Raw genomic sequence first — 18,996 nt, forward strand, 5'->3', positions numbered from 1 at the left:
TATTACATAAATGCACTTATATCTTGAGCCTCTGAATGGACGTTTCTGTCCAAAGGAGTCAAATACTCCAGGGAGGCAATCATTGTTGTTAAGATCAGAATAGCCATCCGTCATCATACCATCAGGTCTTTTATGAATCCTGTTTTATATACGCTGGACTTAGTGACATAAGAAAGAGCAGATTTGTCTATCTTATGTCAGCAGAAAACAGGAGTTCCACAGTCCTACAGCACTAGAGGCAGGGACACTGACAGGAAAATATTAAAGGTTTAGGCTCCAAACATAGCTATCTGACATTTCAAACCACCAGTGTGTATCTGTCAGTGCCAACAGTTTAAACTTGAACAGAGCAGTAATAACAGTTAACTCTGTGCTCTGCTCAGCAAGCACAGTAGACGCGTGGCTGAATATCACTCCCAGGAGAATCTAATGGAGCTGACATCGTTATTTCCACCTTTTTAAAATAAGGGAACTGGACTATCGGATCATTATTTTGCCTCCAACAACAAGAAAATAGTCAAATAGAGAAAGGTATATCCTTAGGAGTATTCTTTTTCCCCCCCTTAATGGCTACATTGTCTTAGACAAGAATACAGACTGGTCTGCTCTTAAGTACTAAAAAATGCATCGAAAATTTCAGTTATAAATTTGATGATGCAGAAATCTATCCCATAAAGTGCATGTAGAGGTGTGTGTGTGTGTGTGTGTGTGTGTGTGTGTGTTTATTTTTTCAGTGTTACAATCCAGGGCTTCAAATATGCCAGACAAGCACTCTTACTGCACACCCCTGACCCAAGACTCATCGATTACTTTTTGAAGCATGGTCTTCATTTGAGTCCTAGCTTATGCTTTAACAGTCTATTTGAATAAGCGTATGGAAAATTTAGTGCTAACATGATAGAAAAATATCAAGGTGGGTTTCATGCTTAAAGATGAGTAAGGAGATTAAACAGAACAGAAATTGCTATAAAACAGCCAGGCTGGCTTACACAAGGTATATCATTGAGATACTAAACCTCTGCTTTGCCAGAAGCAAAGACCTGTATAATACAAAAGCTTGTGCCTTAGGCAGAGCCAAAATCTGAGTCAAAAGGAACCTACAAAATGGCAAAGACACATATGTCAAGAAGTGGTAGGGAGCAAACAGGAAGCTGATTAAATTCAGAGTGGAGGGTAATAATGCCTTTCCGGGGAATAGGAGCTTTATGCATGTAGCAAACAGGCTTCTTTGCAGGGAAATTATGCCATCCAAGCTAAACTTTTATAAGATTAATATGACTGATTAGAGTTAGAAGAAAGAAGCCAAAGCCAGTTTGGAAAGGTTTGGGGAAACAGCAATATATGTGTAAGAAGAACAATAGCCCTGGGAATGGGGAGGAGGCAGGTGCAGGTAGTGGATGAACATTCTGCAATAATGAGGTTGACTGCTTAAAAAAAAAAGGTCAGAGGAGGGAGGAGATGTCCTTTCCAGATGAGTGGCAGTGCCTTTGGTGTGGAGGATAGAAGTCAGAAGCATGTGTGGCTGTGAAAACAGAGCTGCTGTGTTTATTCAAGACAGGCTGTTTCCACATGAGCTAGGGAGGGCCAGATAGGAATTTGCCTGCTCATTCCCCGAGTCAGCATGTGCTGCTCCATCCAAAGAACATTTTTTCCTTAAAAACTTAGGATATACAGGATTTACTGGTTATTTCCATTGCTATTCCTCATTAAGAAGTTGTAAAATCATTACCAAACTAACACACTGCAAGGGATCTTAAGCTCCCTTCTCAATATGTACTGTAGCAGTCACTGGGTGCTTACTATGGATAACATATATATATATACATATAACATATGTATATATAACATATACATATATACATATGTGTGTGTTATATAACATACATATAAACATATTTAACATACATACGTGTGTAACATATTATACACACCTATATGTTATACAAATATGTAAAACATACACATACAAGTATTAGAAGAAATAATCTCACCTCCCATGTCAAGCTTTTAGCCAGATGAGAGATGACTTTAGAGCAAGCATTATTTATGCATAGTTTGAATCTCCCCCAGTGTCTCAGCCAGGGTAAGAATTAGGAGTGCTGTAAGTTTTAGACTAAAGGAGTGTTTTCAGTTTCTGTGCTAAGGGTTCCTCTTTTCTTACACTTGTAAACCAGAAGGAGCAGTAACATTTCACATCCAGAACACATGGCTACTGTAAAAGGAGCTACAGAGGCTTCATATGCCTTGGACTGTGAAAAAGAGAGCTGAATAATGGCCAGGGCTAAGAAACTATTCAACATCCCGCTTTCGATAGCAACTGTTTTGCAAACAGGAAGAGGCAGCATAGAGACCTTAGCAAAGGAATAGCCAAATGTAAAGCCCAGTGCAGGAACCAACAGCCCCAGAAGAAGCACGTCTAGGTTAGCCGTTCTTAGAAACACCAGTCCCATCCTGAAAGCCAAATAGATCCCGACAAACATTAAAGTCAAACTCAGAGGCCGAACTACTCTCTCTAAATGGACTGCTTTCTCAGGAGCCCTGTGCTTGATGACTACACCGACTGATATTGGTGTAAGAATGAATAGGAGTATAGACACGATCTTGAAAACGGGAACGTGAAATATACCTGCTAATCCTAATAGCCTACTGTATAAGTACGAATTGACAGGCATCATTATCAGGGCCAGTGATGTTGATGTGCAAGTCATCAAAATGGCCAAAGTGACATCTCCTTGCAGAAGGAGAGCAAAAAGGTAGCCCCCGCCTCCTCCTGGGCATGTGCAGGTCATTACAAATCCAAAAGCTTGTGCTTTGGGCAATCCCAAAATCTGAGACAGGAGAAAACCACAAAATGGCATAAGAAAAAACTGTGTGACTGCCCCAAGAACTACCGGCCGAGGTTTCTTCCATACTGTTTGAAGTACCTGGAATTCAATCTTGCAGCCAAAGGCACATTTATTTAAAAGGATCATCGATAAAACAAGCAGCAAGATGTATCTATTGACATGCATAGGTGCCTGGAAGAGGTTGTCTTCTGTCTGTTCGGGCACTCTGACTTTAATATTCTTTATCTCTTCGATGAGTCTTTTTTGCCTACCTTCGGAATCCCAGAGTTGAATGGTCAGATTCGTCTCTCCTGGGAAAGTCATTAGGCGGATGGTAAAGTCTGTGGTGTCCAGCGAGGTCTTGGTCACGTTCACCACCTGCAGCACCGTTGGATCGTCTGATTTCACAGAAAGGTAGCTGGAGCGAGGCTGTTTATCTTTATAACTGGACCTTACAACGACAGTTTCTTCTGCCTTAGCAAATGACAGTATTTCAGTATTTTGTATGTTCAGAAAACTGAGAAACGACTTCCTTGCTTCTCCTGGGTTCACCAACAAAAGTAGGATTACAAAAGCTTTTCCAAACATTTTGAAAGGTTAGAGCAACCATATGTGGCAACTCGGTTTTTTGAAAAAAAAAAAAAAAGACCATTCTTCTTGCCGGTCTTCAGTGGCAGAATGCATAAATGGGAGTTAGGTAACAGCTGGGGTTTGGTTGGGTCAAGGTCCAAGAGGAGGAACTGCTGTACTTCAGATGAATATAGAGCCATCCAGGGAGTGACACAACCAGTTTAACTTGTAGTCAAGAAATACGAGAAGTAAACCCTTGCATTTAACGGTGTCCTGTCACAAAAACCTAATCTCTCTTCCTGAGTTCCTTATTACCTGAAGATAAACTCTTGGAGTAATTATTCTTTTAGTTCTCTTTTGTCCTAAGGAAAATAATAAAATGAAAGCAGCCGGCGGGGGGGGGGAGGTCCTAACGCTGGGGAATTCATTATTACTATTCCGTCAAGTCAGAAGCAAACAGCTTATCTACATGCTCTACATGCTGGTGTGACAGGAGAGTGGTGTAGTCGGGAGAGAGGAGGAGGGGAGGGGCTGAGGGAGAGGAAGGATGTAGGGGAGAGGGAGGGGGAGACAGAGAAAGAGAGAATTGGTGAAACTTGGCACATGAAAGAAGCCAGTTAGCTGAAAGACTGGAAGCCCCTTCCTACCAAGGCTGTCTTCTAACAGAGCATGCGCAGAAAAAACACACGCCGCGTGGGGCAAATGTGCCAATCTGCTCTGAACAGGTGGCGCTGAACTCCTAACCCTTCTCCAGCCCAGGCCCACTTCCATCGCTTTTCCTGTCACCATCCGTGTGTCCGTCCCTAGTCCAATTCCCTGTTCAGGGTCACAAGCAGTTGGAAGTCGATGCAGGTGCCCTATGCACCCTGATTCACACCTGTAACACTGGGGCCCCAAACTGAAAGCCATAGTGACCAAGAGAGGTTCAACTTGGTGCACTTGAAGTTAGTCATGTGGCTGCCATCAGTGGCTACAATGGCTGCTCTTGAGACCATCCTTGACACTAATGGTCTTCTGGAGTTCTAGAGCAATCTATCAGGCAAAACAAACCCTTAGACTGCCCTTGGTGTCTGTCTGTAGGAAAACGTCAGGCATGACACCAGGTAACTTGAGAAAGTAAGCAGGTGGTTAAAGGTATAGCCTGGCTGAGTGGCTGTTGCTACCTGGCATTTGGAATTCCTCAGTGGAAAGGCACTGAGCTTAACTCTAATGCTCTAGTCTTTCTTAGTAACATGACTCACTGCACAGCTAGGGTGTGGGCAGCAGTCAACTGACCCAGCCGTGCCTCAGCTTCCATGGGTGAGGAAACGCAGTCCACAAACGCAACTGTGCATTTCCCAAATGAAAGGATGCCAAGCAGTGAGAATTCAAACAGTAATCTCCCCACGACTACAGACGTCTATTCTACTTGTGTGTGTTAGAATACAAAGTGATGCGCTTCATCTTGGCATTTTCAGTTTGACAGATTTTTAAAGAGACTGTGTATGTGTCTCCCAAACATGAATTTGGCACCATTTAGTTCTATGTAGGACATTAAAAAAACAACAAACACTTTTACCAGTGGTGAGGACAGGCAACAGGACTAAGCTGTTTTAGGACAGAGTATCACTATGAATCTCTGGCTGTCTGTCCTGGAACTCACTAGGTAGATCAGGTTGGTCCTGAACTCACAGAGATCCACTTCTGCCTCCTGAGTGCTGGGATTAAAGGCGTGAGCCACCACACTCAGATTCCCAAGAACTTTAAAGAGACAAAAACACCTGACACTGAGAAGGCTAACGCAGGAGAGTCACAAGTTTAAGGCCAGCCTGAACCACACAGGAAGAACTTGTCAAAATGAGTCAAGAGCCCAGTGGGCTAGCTCAGTAGGTAGGGCACTTACTGCCAGGGTGCACACCTGAGTTTGACCCCCAGAACCCAGAGTAGGAAAGACCCAGTTCCCCCAAGTTGTCCTCTGACCTCCACACACATACTGTGGCATGTGCCCACATATATCAAAACTAAATAATGTAACTTAGAAAAGAAAATGGCAGTTACCCTGACATTATATGACCTAGTACCTTAATTCACAGCTTTGACCAGATCCAAGCAATGGGAAGTAGGTATGCTTTTCCTCCCAGGTGCTTTATCTAGAGATGTGTGGTTTTATTTTGTTTTGTTTCTCTTTTAGGCTCTCCCAACCCTTCTTCATATCTGAAAACTTCGGGACTAAAAGCTGATCACTGTAGCTGGGACGAGTCCGATCATCCAGCTCTCTCGTGTATTTCCTCACTCTTTAGACTGACGCTCGTTAGTACTAAGGGGTTATTTCAGTTGTTCATCTGCTCTCCTCCCCTGTGCTGTGTGTTTCCCAGAACAATTGTAATCGACTGTCGACAGTCAGAACTCCAGGAGTGACAGGGACGGTGTCACCTGCCGTTTCATTGGGCAGCTTTAACCCAATGCCCTGGGTTTGCCGCTTTCCGAGTGAGCTGGACACCGGGAGTTAGGGGGACTGAGACTCACCTGCACATCTTGTCCTTAGACCAAGCATGCTTTAGCTGCCAGTCCTTAGTACCAAGGCTGTTCCTCCCTGGCATCCTCCAGACCTGCGGGCTCCACCGGCGAGGACCTGACCTAGCTGACACTGCCCAGTGTTGTTGGTCCCCTCCGGACAGCCTTGTCCCTTTCGTCTGACCAAAGAGAGAAGACATTTTTTCATCCTTCCTAGCTTTCAATCCCTGCCAGCCTCATTTGCCCTCTTCTCAGTAGGTATTATTTTTCTGCATATTTAGTTTTCATTCAATTATAAGTGCTGACTACCTACTGTGTGCAAGTAATTGTGATTAGTGTAAAGTACTGGTTGGTATTAAAACTTTCTGGTATCTCAAAAAAACAAAAAACTAATCTAACCCAAAACCAAACCAACCCAAACCAAACCCAACTCCTGGTATATGGATTTTTAAAAGATTATTTCTATTGCTAGTTTGATAGTTTCCAACAAAACAGCTATTGAGACATGGCTATATTGTCTATTCACTTATTTGCAACCTGCTTTACAACTTCATATGACAGTTCTAAGTATATGTATACATATCTCCACTGTGTCTGTATTGGCAATTAGACATTAATGTGTCAAGTAGGCATGCAGGAACTATGTAAAGGCATGAATTCAGAACCTGGTAAAAGCTAGAAAGTATCACTCTTTATCATAAGGACATGAAAAAGATGAAATTGAAGAAGACCAAATGAACATGCTGAGTTTATTCCTTTAATTAAACCTGAAGTCATGAAAATTGGCACAGAAGGGGGGGGCAATTAAAAATACTTGATTTCCTTCTCTAGTGTAGTCCTGCATCCACTACAGACAGAAAACATTCCTTCTCTTCAGGTGTAGACAAAAAGCCTGCCCAGAGAACTTCTTTCAATGTACAGGTAAATGCAATCATTTTGGTGGATATTTTGCTTTGGTACAATGAAGGAGACTGTAACAAAGTCAGTATGCTCATCGCTCTTCTCATCTGTAATACATTCATACCAACAAAAGGTGAATCCATTGGAGAAAATTCTTTACCAGAAATATATTCGGGGCAATTACATGATACCAAGAAAATAACTTTCCCTTCTTAGGTTTGAGGATTCTTATCCAAACACTTGGAAGACAGAACGAGAGGATGTCTAAGATTCTGCAGTTCATGTGCATATATCAATTCATACACCATCATTTAGGTCTACAGTAGACCATCCATTCTGGCCCTGTAATCAATGAGGCTTAATCACAGAACTTGCTTAAAACAAAATCAACAGGGACTGAAGCATTTGCCATCTGCATCTTCCTCGGCCACAAGAATGGCAAAACCACAGAACGTTGGGTATGGTATGAGCCAGAACTTGGAGTGAAGGTGGTACAGAATGTGCCACAGCAGGAAGTCAGCAGCTGGCATGGGCCTAACAGGAAACACATGGTTGCTGACGTTTCTACACATAACCCAGAAACAGTAATAAAAATAATACTTTACCATAACTCTCAGTACATAGTTAAACTTCAAAACACAAAACCTGGAACTTAGTAGAAAACTACTGACGTAAATTATGACCTAATGGAAATAAATTATAAAAAAGCAACTTTTAGAGTTTTTTAAAAGTATCTGTGGTAAAAGAAACCGACTATGTATATAGAATGATTTCTACTTGTAAATTCTGGCTCTAATTCTTGAGTGACTATTCCAAGTAAGAGTCAACATTTTTTAAAGTCTGTTCTTCATCGTTGAGGTATTCCAAAATAACATTTCCACCGTTATATAAAGGGTTGTCCTCCCTGGTGATCCACGTCTCCAAAATGTGATCCAAGGGCAAGGCTTCTCCTGAAGGGACGTGACACAGCCTCAGCTTCTGCTGAGAGAGAAACAAGTCAGCCAGGGGTAACAACACCTCCCAGGCCCTGGAGGAACAGTGCTGACTGCACAATACCTTGGCTGTCGACTTGTTGTTTTCATTTCGAAGACTGGCTAGGGAAGCTGCGAAGTCCACGACCTTCCCAATGCTCCATCGTTGGCAGAAGAACATGGCTCTGCTCTTCTCTTTGCTCCCCTTTGGTAAGTAGACCTGAAAGTAAATTCTTTCTGTCTGTGTAAGCAAAAGTAAACATATAGATTAGACACATGATGCAAGACATTCCTTTTGCAGCTAGTGGTACCCTTTCCTCTCTTCTTTTGCTCAAAGTAGGAAAACCCTACAATGATGTAAGTTTTAGTGAGAAAACCAATCATGTGGCCCATCCAAAGACCCAGAACCCTGGCTGGGCGATCTGTGTAATGACAATTGTGTGAGCTTTTTATGTTCAGGGACGGGGGCAGAGGGAGCTCTCTCTTTTCTATGTCGAGTTCCAGTGATTCAGACCTGGACTGCAGGCTTCCCTCATATCCCCTAGCCACCCCTGAGTTAAGAATGAATTCAACATGAACAGAGAGAAATCAAGAAAACTGATGGATCATTCAAGAACATCAGAATCCCTCAACATGGGCCCCCTGTTCTGTTCTGCTCGGAAACAAACTGGTTTCCACTGTACTTCCTGGAATCAAGTTCCTGTCATTCGAGAGACGAGGCTTTTGGTACAAAACACTTGTTTGTATGTGAACAACTTTACTACTTATCAGAGGCCGAAAGATTTCTAAGAACGAAGAAAGTGAACAACTAGAGTACAGTAAAGCCCCAGAAAAATACTTTATAAATAAAACAGGGTTTCAGAGATGGGATCTCTACCATAATCTGCGCCTTCCTGTGTTCTTCAGTTGTATTTGTTACTTAATTAACTTCATTAAAAAAAAAAATAGGGGGACTAGGATCTTCCCTGATTCCTAAAAACTGCTTTAGGGAGACTGTCTTCACAGGTCAATTCCCGAACAATAAAAGTGTTGCTCTAAGTGAGACATCTTTAATGGGAAATGTTGGGGAACAATCGAAGTTATCTTAAGAAGTAACACAGTGAAAACAATGCCTGAATTTAGCTCTGCTGAAGGTCAGTGGGATTTATTATAGATAAAAAACATTCAAAGACAAGAGAACCGCTGTAACAGCCTAAGCAGTGGCCACGTCCATCACCACCAGCCCTGCTCCCAGAGAAGAGCAGCAGGAGTGCAAATAGGAAAGGGAAAACGAAAATTTACAGCCTCTAAAAATCGGTCTTAGGACCAAAAAACGAGCTAACAGGAAGCTGAAGCAGGAGGTTCATGAGTTTGTAAATTTAACAACAGATTGGGACTATCTCTAAATAAATAAACAACAACAGCAACAAGAAACATAAAGAAAACTACAAAAACAAACCCCACAGGCCATCAGGGCTTCGGAACAGATAGTGCAGAGCTTAATGGTGGCTAAGTGGGAAGTAATAAAGAGATAAAGACAGGGCTCTTGGGGGCTCACGGCCTGCGGAGAGCCTGGTGTGGACTTGGGACTCCACATCCTGTCAGCTACCTTGCAATTTCTTTTTCCTTAACAATTTCAGGGAGACTAGAATCTACAGAAGCAGGCTAAGGGACTGACTGCTGAGTGCTGGCCTGGAAACTGCTCAAAGGCGTAGCTGTGTCTCCCTGACCGCAAAGCTGAGCTCTCCCAGCTCAGTGGCTGCCACGGCAACAACCCCAGCGTCTCTCTAGAGCAGAAGCATCACTCGGCCTGACTTAGGTTTGAAACTGATGCTCTGGGTGGGTGGGCTGGAGAGAAAAGACTGAACTGCCGCGGGGGAACTGGGAAGTAAGGGGAGAAAAATTCAAGAAGCCCTTCAGAGTCAAGATGAACTTGTGGAATCAATAAACTTCAATTTTAAAACAAAGTAACGAACATAACCAATTTAAAAAGATATTAAAGTAAGTGATTTGGGATGCAATGAGAGATGTTATGTAATATTTCCCATAAAAATAAATACGTTAAAAGATGAAAACAAGCAGAAGTAAAACAAGATGTAGATATCCAATAAGAAATACAAAAGCTAAAAATATGGCTTCTAAAATAAGAAACTCAAACAGGTAAATTCCTATCATCCTCAATTAAAAGGCTTAATTAATGAGGCGATGGATTTGAAGGTCATCTAGACGGCAGCATGAAGGGGCACAAAAAGGAGTTATCGATTCCTGGGGCTGCCTGAACTACATAAAAACCTATCTCAAAAAAAAAAAAAAAAAAAAAAAGAAAACAATCAAATAAATACAATGGCAGTAAGAGGAGACAGAATCAATATTCGCCAATAGGGAAAGGGCAAAAAGTCACATCACACATTTCATGGGCTATGATGCACATTTTAAAGAAAGTGTCAGCAATACTAGCACACAGGTTTTTTTCTACTAGGCAATGGGCATACAGACAGACAGACAACTACATAATCTATCTGAAACATGCTTTACTTTCATTTATAGCCTCATCACTAGACATTCATAAATATATGTATATGTTCACAGACACACATGTAACATGTTATGCTGGATGCTGGTTAGTTTTTGTTGATTTTACACAAACTAGAGACAGCTGGGAGGAAGCCTCAACTGAGGAATTGCCTCCATCAGATTGGCATGTGTGGGTGGCATTTTCTAGATTGCTAATTTCTAGATTGCTGGAGGAGGGCCCAGGCCCCTGTGGGCAGTGCCATCCCTGAGCACGTTGTCCTGAGCTATATAAGAAAGCAGTCTGAGCAGGCCAATAAGCAACATTCCTCCATGGTTCCTGTCTGAGTTCATGGAAGCTGAAATAAACCCTTTCCTCCTCAAGTTGGATTTGGTCAGTGTTTGTCACAGCAACAGAGAAGCAGGGACACATACAAATGGCTAAATGTTAATTAATGAATCTGTATTAGGGTGTGCAACTCTGTATGCTTGTATAGTCTGAGTTTTTCCTGGCACTCACTCCATAGCTCAAGTTAACCTTGAACTCCTGATCTCCCACTTCCTTCTCCTAGGTGTTGGGATTTTAAAGAGACTGTCTAGAGAAGGTCCCCTCCCTAAACACAAGAATCCTCACTGAAGAACAGGTGTTAATAACAATGCACTGAATAAACCTGAGATTTATTGACGAAAGTAAAGTAGGCCACAGTCATACAACAGAATAATGTGTGGCTACTGAATGAGCTAGACCATAACTTGAGTACAGACAAATACCAAAAACATGATGCAAAGTGGGGGAAAGAAGACCACGTGTGGTTTATTGCCATCTCTACAAAGAGGAAAAAATGCAGAGGTATGGCGTATTTATAGACTCTCCAGCATGTGACCTTTAGAAGTGACACACGTCAGGTTTAAGTTGCATTCAATGGAAGGAAGAGAAAGGAGACGGCATGGACAGCGTTTGCTCTTTTCACCTGTGGCAGGGACTTGTCCCCGTCAGCATGCATCTTCAGCTTCATCAGAGCCACCTTTGCCGCTGTCCCGCTGGTTTTCGCGCCTTTCCGGCCTTTACTCACTGCCACTTCTGCCTTGGTCTCTAAGGAAGAAGTATCAGCATGTAAGCACTTGCCCATCGCAATTTCCAGATTTTCTTTTCTCTTGTCTTTCCTTTTTTTTTTTTTCTCTTGTTTTGAGACAAGGTATACCTGTGTAAGCTTGGCTGGCTTGAAACTCACTGAGATCCACCTGCCTCTGCTGGAATTACAGAAGTACACCGCCATGCCCAGCTGTACCATTATGGCCTTCAGCATACATAAATTGCACAGTAGAGCTCTGTTAAGTATATTTACATGACTAATGGTCAATCTAAGCAAGTTATTGCTGTGGGAGGACCCTTCTGCACGCCATCAACGTGTGTTGCTCTCATTGGTTGATAATAAAACATGATTTGGCCTATAGCCAGGCAGAATAAGGCTGGGCAGGAAAGCCAAATAGAGAGACAGGGAGAAGGAAGGGTGGTGTGGAGAGATGAGAGCCAGCCTCCCAAGAAAAAAGATGTCAGAGAACCTGCAGGCCACAGCCCACATGGCGATGCACAAATTAATAAAAATGGGCTAATTTTAATGTAAGAGCTAGTTAGTAATAAGCCTGAACTATAGGCCAAACATTCTGTAATTAATATTAAGCCTCTGAGTGAATATTTCAAAGCGGCTATGGGACAGGGTGGAACAGAAAAACCTCTGTTTCCAAGTTATAACTCAAAAAAATTCACAGGCATGTGTTTCTTTTTGACCTAACCAATTTAATCTAAAGTGGCCACTGATGTTTTTATAAAACACTTCCGTTTTTAACAAAGGCCCCACCCTTCATGTGGGATAAAAGCTCTAGTGAACCAATATCTTGCCAGAGAAACTAAGCTAGGTCACAGCCATGCTCTTTCCTGGTGCCTCCTCATATTATCAGCAACATTCACAGCACAGCCTTAGTAAAGTGTATTCTGTAGACAAAGCTGTCTATCATGCCAACTTCATCAACATACCTAGCTATAATTGTTAACACCAGATCCAAGCTGCCCCCAAAATGAGACCATCTAATGAGAACCTTACAATTTTCTGATTTTCACTGCTCAGGAAGGCTTGTACAAAATTAAAATGCAAGTTCTTGGGGCTGTAGAGATGGTTCAGCTGTTAAGAGCACTGGCTGCTTTTCCAGAGGACCTGGGTTCAATTCCCAGCACCCACATGGCTTATAGCTGTATATAACTCCTGTTCCAGGGGATCTGACACCCTGTACTCTCTCTGGCCTCCAAGGGTTGCAGGCATGCCAGTGGTACAGAGGCAAAGCACCCATACAAATAATTTAAAAAATAAATAAAATTTTAGAATGCAAGTCCTTACACTGGGCCTGCTAACGGAACCCCGTAACTGGTGATCAGACGTAAGAGGCAGGAGCAGCGGAGTAACAGATGCACACCAGGAAGCAAAGCAGCCACCCAGGCTCGTGAGGACTCACCAATAATGTCTTTGACGAGTTTCTGTGTGGCCGCCATTCGAGGCTTTGGGATCTCCAGTTTTTCACAGCCATGATCCGACTGATGACGGTGTCTACAAGCAACGGAGGAGTTGGTACTCACTCACGTACAGCCAAACAGATACATAAAGCTTGAATGGTTTAGGTGATTACCTTAGGCAAAAGTTCTTCTCACAATAAGGACATATCACTGCCACGAGCTCTACTTCAGTACAGTCCTTGAATGAGCACGGGTAAGATTTGTGTTCATCTGTCTTCGGTCTCTCCTTGATTACATTCACCTAAAACAGTACGGGGGGAAACTATAGTTCCCAGGGTTAGATGGCATCACCCACATCATTTTGGTTTAAATTTATTAGATTAAGTTATCTATTCTCACATACAAATGACAAGGAACGTCTGTATGAGAAATGATTACTAGGCTTATTGTTCCACTTTGTCATAACTTTTCTAACGTGTTATGATTATGTTTTTTAGTTAAATTAAAATGACTATTCAGTTTCCTTACCTTTTTATTGAGACTGGGTCTTACTGTGTAATACCCCAGCTGGCTCTGAATCTGCACTATTTCTATTTCGGCCCCCTGAGTGCTGGGATCACAGGGGCGTACCACTGCCCCTAGCCTACTGCCTACATCTTACCCCCACTTTGTAACAGTGCCACACGGGGAGGCCCTAGAAAAACCTGCCCAGGTAGTCAGCTCGTCAACCCTTAAAGGGGAGTCATAACTGCTTCCTACGCCAGTTGTAGGAAATGAAGATCGACTTAGGACACAGAACCCTTAAAAATCACCTCTGTAACATGAGGCGGTTTTCAAAAACATTATTCCCATGCTATGTGGAATATTGTATGATCAGAAAATGTTACACCAGAACACAAATTGTTTTTTTGAAGGGGAAAAAAAGAAATAGATTGGCCACATTATTGAGCATAGAGTAACTAGGTTCCTAGAGTTAAGTAAATCTAAGAAAATGGTTGCTTGAAATCTGTAACCCTAGGAAAAATCATTATATCAATGGTGGAAATATTTATTATAATTAAAAACCTAAATTTTCTTCCAAATTTGCTGCAATGACCTAAAGGTAAAATTATTTTTACTTGAAAATGTATCTGATAATGTAAGAGCTATTCATAGAAATCAAATGGTACCATAAGAAAAAGAGCACAGAGGGCCAGATTTATAAGTTTTATAAGAAAAATACAATACATTCCTTCCACTCAGTCTTTCATAATACTAACAAGTTAGGTAATTTTTGCTTTCCTCAAATAGATCACACCAAAGGGTCAGATGTGGACTAACACCATGCAACCTTACTTTTTTAGAACTGAGAGAATGGAAGTGAAAATCTCCAGTAGGACTCAGTGAATGGTGGCAGGGATAAACTCATTGAAATTATCTCCTTACAAGCAGGTGCTTCCATTTCAATGTGGGGAATTCTCAATGAACTCCCCGCCCTTCTGTCTTGGAGAGAAGCGATGGCAAGTAGTATCTGCGCATCAGGCTTTGGACAGCTGTTCCAGATGTCCTCAAAAGACCCACTCGCTCTGCACTAAGCTTCCTCCTTTATTAGTAGTGATGAGGGTGTTGCTTTGGTTTCTATCTTCGACTTCCCTTCTCAATCTATTCACATGTTTGGAATCAGGATAAGGATGTTCTTTTGTTGCACTAAGGGTTTGCTCTTGATGGCCTAGGGCTGACTGGGTTCAAAAACTTGACTGCCACAGAATCCTATCACCAGACACCAGTGAAAATGAACACTACAATGAAGGGAACAGTGAACTGGAAGGACAGTATGATGTGTATCATAAATGCATAGCCTAATGCTATGAGTGAGCTTCCTAACCAGAAATGTTAAGAATAAAGATTATGAGGATAAAAATGTATAAATACCAATCAGAGCAAATTTTCTTCAAAGAGAGAAAAATACTAGAAATGCAACAAAAGATTCCTTATATAATTCGTTTAGGATGCTAAACTTTAATGTCTAGTACATCAACTTGCTTTAAATCTAATCAAATTCTAAAAGTGCATGAATACAAATATATAAATTATGTCAGAGATATATAAATTATGTAAGAGAAATTAAACATACCTCAGGACAACCATGAGAGTCCTTGCTTCTGTGTTCAAGGCTTAAATAATGTGAAAACAGTGTTTATTTAAATGCAATCAATTAATTCACTTAATGAGAACAGAAGTAATTCGGGCTATTTTAACATCTCACATCTTTAAGGTGCTCACTACACTAGTGACTTTCATGTAAGAACTGAAACTGAAATCCACAGAAAGTAGTGTCAACAGCCTCAAACGTAAATGTTCGCCTGCAATTGAGTAAACAATACACCACTCTAGTTATCTTTTCTTTGGGTGCTTTACAGTGCATGCAAACATCAGCTTCCTCTGAAAGGAATCAGTTAAATGAAGGAATGCAATGTCAGGTATGTCTTCTCAAATCCCTGAATGGTGCACAGGTCATATTTGCAAGTGATGTGTTCAATGAACCATCCATTTTAAGAATATTATAGGCTGGACTCTTTTCATCTGTTTAATTAAAATACAGAAAATAGTCATGGCTGGATTTTTTTTTTTTTTTTGGTTTTTAGAGACAGGGTTTCTCTGTGTAGCTTTGCACCTTTCCTGGGACTCACTTGGTAGCCCAGGCTGGCCTCGAACTCACAGAGATCCGCCTGCCTCTGCCTCCCAAGTGCTGGGATTAAAGGCGTGTGCCACCACCTCCCGGCCAATGGCTGGATTTTTAAAAGCTATATTCTTTATATGTGGACATTACTTTCTCGTTGTAAATTATGATACCTATTCTTAAAACCCACATTCATGACTGCATTTCTTGAAACTTAAAAGATTAATGATATATATGTATAACTAATTAATCTATGACTAGTCAGTTTACCTTTTTCACAAATGATTACAATGCTGAATACCAACTGTCAATGGCTAAAATTACAACCATTTAAAATCATTCTAATTTTCAGAAATTATCCCCATATTGAAAAATATCAAAATTCTTTTCAAATCCTACATAAAAACTTACCAAAATATTCCCGAACAACCATCACATACAAATGGAAGAAAATCTAAAATTGGAGCAAAATATGGTAGGTACTGGTCAGTGTCTGATTTTGATTTAGCTTTCTTAAGCAAAAAAAAAAAAAAAAAATCTACTGGCCAATTCTGTAAGAAATTTTTCTTTCAACTGTCCCTGTGTAGCAAGTAACCCAGTAATCTCCATTAAACAAAATCTACCAAATTTTCAACTCTAGGAAAAAGTGGCTGAACCAACAGGAGGTAGACATCACTCATAGTAAGTCTGTTAAATCAAAAAAAAATAACAAAAATGAACAAACAAAAAACCACTTTTTTTGGTGGTATTTTTCTTTTTTGTTTTGTATCGGAGATTTACTGGGTGTTGTTTTTGAGGACCATATAATACAGACTCTCCATTTGGCATAAAAAATTCTGGGTTTTAATTCTGACTCCACTTAATATCAATCTAGCAATATTAAGTAGATTATCTAATAATAAAGCCATGGATATACATGGTGTAGAATATGTAAGTCTCTATCTATCTATCTATGCATCTGTGTATCAATCTGATCTATATCTAAATCTATCATACCTTATTAATTATTTTGTCCTAATGCTGTCTATACACACGTTTTGGAAAGTTCATAAAGGTATCGATTCTCAGATTTGGAAACTAATTTATAATTAGCTTTATCTAATGATAAAGATAATCATCACTTTTTGTGGATTTATTTTTTGTTTGACACAAAGATTCAAATGGCCCAGGCTGGCTTCAAAACTCCCGATCCCCTGACCCCCTTTTTCAGACTCTAGAGTGATGGAATTACAGGTGTGAGCCACCATTCCCGACTTAATGACTTTCTAAACTGACTATATCTTAAACATTAAATTATAGCAAGTAGCCACATGAAGCTAGATATACCAATCATACTACTTGCACAATGAAAACCAGAAGATACAGCTCAGTCCCCATTAAAGAAAACTGTAATAGTCTAGAAAAAGATATCACCCTATAGGATATCTTAGTCCAACACACAAAGAGGTTGTATGTAAACAAAAGGGAGCCTCGAGGTGATCATGCTTGCAGAATAATGTTTCCCTCGACTGAGACCTGCCTGATGAGCTACCACTATTGTTACTAAATAAAGCATGATGCTGCAAGCTTCAATTTGATACCAAGAAATTAAAGATACATGTGTCAATATGAGAAACTGAAACATAATAATCTGCAAAAGTTTTATATCTATTTTTAGATTTATTTATTTCGTGTGTGTGTTCTTGCGCTTTGACACACATGTGGAGGTCAGAGGATAACTTTTTAAGAATCAGTTCTATATATGAGCCTCTGCATATATGCATATATGAGTTCTACTGCCCCTGCTCCTGTCCACCAGAGAACTTGTTACACACTGAGCCATCTCACTGGCCCATTATGCCACTTTTCAATGTGAAAAACCGGGCATGTTTGCGATTTTGAGACTTAAGAGTGATCAAGCATATATTATATGCCATTCAAGGAAGCCCAAGACGAAGAGTTATGAGCAAGATAATTTCCTACTATCTGATATCCCCACTTAATTTTAACCCTTTTGAACTAATCCAAAAGAGACAGATCTCAACTTAATAAACACGAAAGATATGTAAAACTGGAAAGGATAAACTGTATCGCAGATAGTAGACATTTTTAGACATAAGTCAGCCTGACCAGATGTACAAAACGTAACAGTACAACCCAGATGGCTAAGTTTCCATAGGGAAGGACCAAGTGAAAACAAGTTTCCACCTGCGTAGTGGTTCATAACTGTCAATGGTAAGGGACATATCGAAGTAACAATGAATTAAGTCACCTGTCTTGTTTTTTGCTTACTACAGGCTTCACACTGAATCCAGGCCAAATCTAAGAGTTTGATTCAGAAACCTGCTACAAATTGACTGAAGCTGCAGCAGGATGAAGCGCTACATAAACATTCGGAGGGCAGTCCAGTCAGCAAAGGCTGTCTGTGAGTCTAAGGCTTGAAGAACTTGCCGGCTACAGGAATATAACACCTACCACCAGGGTCTATGTTTATGACAGGGCCTCTGTTCAATGGAGAGACCACCACTATATTATTTATTAAACCTTTCTAAAATGCAGTTTGCTAATCTGCCACTAACCACTTAAGTGAATCCGGCACCAAAATCAACGCTCTGTTTGTTCAAACAGTGATGATTTAAACAATGATTGAGTGGGAGAGTGCCTAAGGACCCGCTGGAATAGTTTGAGGGTCAGAAACCCTGAGACTTCTAAAAGCCCGCGAACACAGTTAAAAACTGATGCTGTTCAACTCATTGGTCTGAAGAAAAAAACAAAACAAAACAAAAAGCCTGAGACAGTGGATGCGCCCAGGTCGCAGTGGTAAGGACAGAGGGGAGCTGCAGCCCTGATCTACGCCCTTTCGGCCCCAGGCTTCCTGAGCAAAGCGACCTGGGAGCCCCGAGAAGTCGGCAAGGTCTGCTTTTAGGACCTGGCTGGAAACCCAGGGGGCCACAAGTTTCACCCCGAAACTGGGGGATAGCAACCCAGAGCACCCGCCCTCCTCCCCCGGGAGGCCGCCCACGCCCGCGTCCTCCCTCACCCGCCGCCACCGCCCCGGCCGTCAGAAGCCGGCCCAGGTCTCCCGCGGCCGGGCACGGGGCTTCCAGCGTCACCTCGCTGCCGGCAGTGCTGCACCTGGCAGTGCTGCCCGATGTCCAGCTCCGCCATCTTCCCAGGGCCGCAGAGGCGGGGCGGGGCGGGGCGTGCGTGCGGGGGCGGGGCGTGCGTGCGGGGCGGAACCTGCTGCTGGGGGCGGGGCGGGGCGGGGCCTGCGGGGCGGGGCTGCTGCGGGGCGGGGCTGCTGCGGGACGGGGCGTGCTGCGGGGCGGACGGGGCTGGGCCTGCGGGGGCGGGGCGGGCTGCGGGGGCGGGGCGGGCTGCGGGGCGGGGCCTGCGTGCGTGTGGGGCGGGGCCTGTGGGGGCGGGGCCTGGGAGAGGGCCGGAAGTGTCCCTGGCGGAGGCGCTAGTACGCTGTGCCGAGGTGCAGCGTTCTCAAGGTTGGGGTGGTAGCACTCAGTTCCTGGAGCCGAGGGTCTCGATCGCACGGTTTAGAAAAACCCAGCTCCTCCTTTGGAAACCGCACCCGCCGCTCTCCGCGCTGAG

At 42.3% G+C, this 18,996-nt stretch overlaps 2 protein-coding genes across 7 annotated transcripts; both read right to left on the reverse strand.

The window, feature by feature from the left end:
- Positions 1-1,976: 1,976 nt before the first annotated feature.
- Positions 1,977-3,524, reverse strand: Slc10a5 (solute carrier family 10 member 5). Its single transcript, XM_042270789.2, has one exon. The coding sequence runs from the start codon at positions 3,411-3,413 to the stop codon at positions 2,109-2,111; it is 1,305 nt and encodes a 434-aa protein (XP_042126723.2). The 5' UTR covers positions 3,414-3,524; the 3' UTR covers positions 1,977-2,108.
- A 3,099-nt stretch (positions 3,525-6,623) lies between these two features.
- Zfand1 (zinc finger AN1-type containing 1) lies at positions 6,624-18,596 on the reverse strand. 6 transcript variants are annotated; one of them, XM_076563803.1, is made up of 8 exons: positions 18,507-18,596; positions 15,826-15,868; positions 14,869-14,908; positions 12,929-13,056; positions 12,758-12,849; positions 11,221-11,342; positions 7,845-8,000; positions 6,624-7,766 (listed from the first exon to the last, which is right to left on the reverse strand). In XM_076563803.1, the coding sequence occupies exons 1-8, from the start codon at positions 18,559-18,561 to the stop codon at positions 7,596-7,598; spliced, it is 807 nt and encodes a 268-aa protein (XP_076419918.1). In that variant the 5' UTR covers positions 18,562-18,596; the 3' UTR covers positions 6,624-7,595. The 6 variants fall into 6 exon arrangements, with proteins under 6 accessions (XP_076419918.1, XP_076419920.1, XP_076419922.1 ...); XM_076563805.1 differs by having other exon boundaries at positions 18,529-18,589; XM_076563807.1 differs by having other exon boundaries at positions 7,845-7,996; positions 18,507-18,586.
- Positions 18,597-18,996: the final 400 nt, after the last annotated feature.

This window comes from Peromyscus maniculatus, chromosome 2 (assembly GCF_049852395.1).
Source record: "Peromyscus maniculatus bairdii isolate BWxNUB_F1_BW_parent chromosome 2, HU_Pman_BW_mat_3.1, whole genome shotgun sequence".
In the NCBI taxonomy this organism is placed as follows: Eukaryota; Metazoa; Chordata; class Mammalia; order Rodentia; family Cricetidae; genus Peromyscus; species Peromyscus maniculatus.

Coding starts and splice junctions, on each gene's coding strand:
- Slc10a5 (XM_042270789.2), bottom strand. CDS start 3,413: ATGTTTGGAAAAGCTTTTGTAATCCTACTTTTGTTGGTGAACCCAGGA.
- Zfand1 (XM_076563806.1), bottom strand. CDS start 18,561: ATGGCGGAGCTGGACATCGGGCAGCACTGCCAGGTGCAGCACTGCCGG. Junction 13,057..14,868: donor ACTCTCATGGTTGTCCTGAG/GTATGTTTAATT, acceptor GTACTGTTTTAG/GTGAATGTAATCAAGGAGAG. Junction 7,767..7,844: donor ACAACAAGTCGACAGCCAAG/GTATTGTGCAGT, acceptor CTCTCTCAGCAG/AAGCTGAGGCTGTGTCACGT.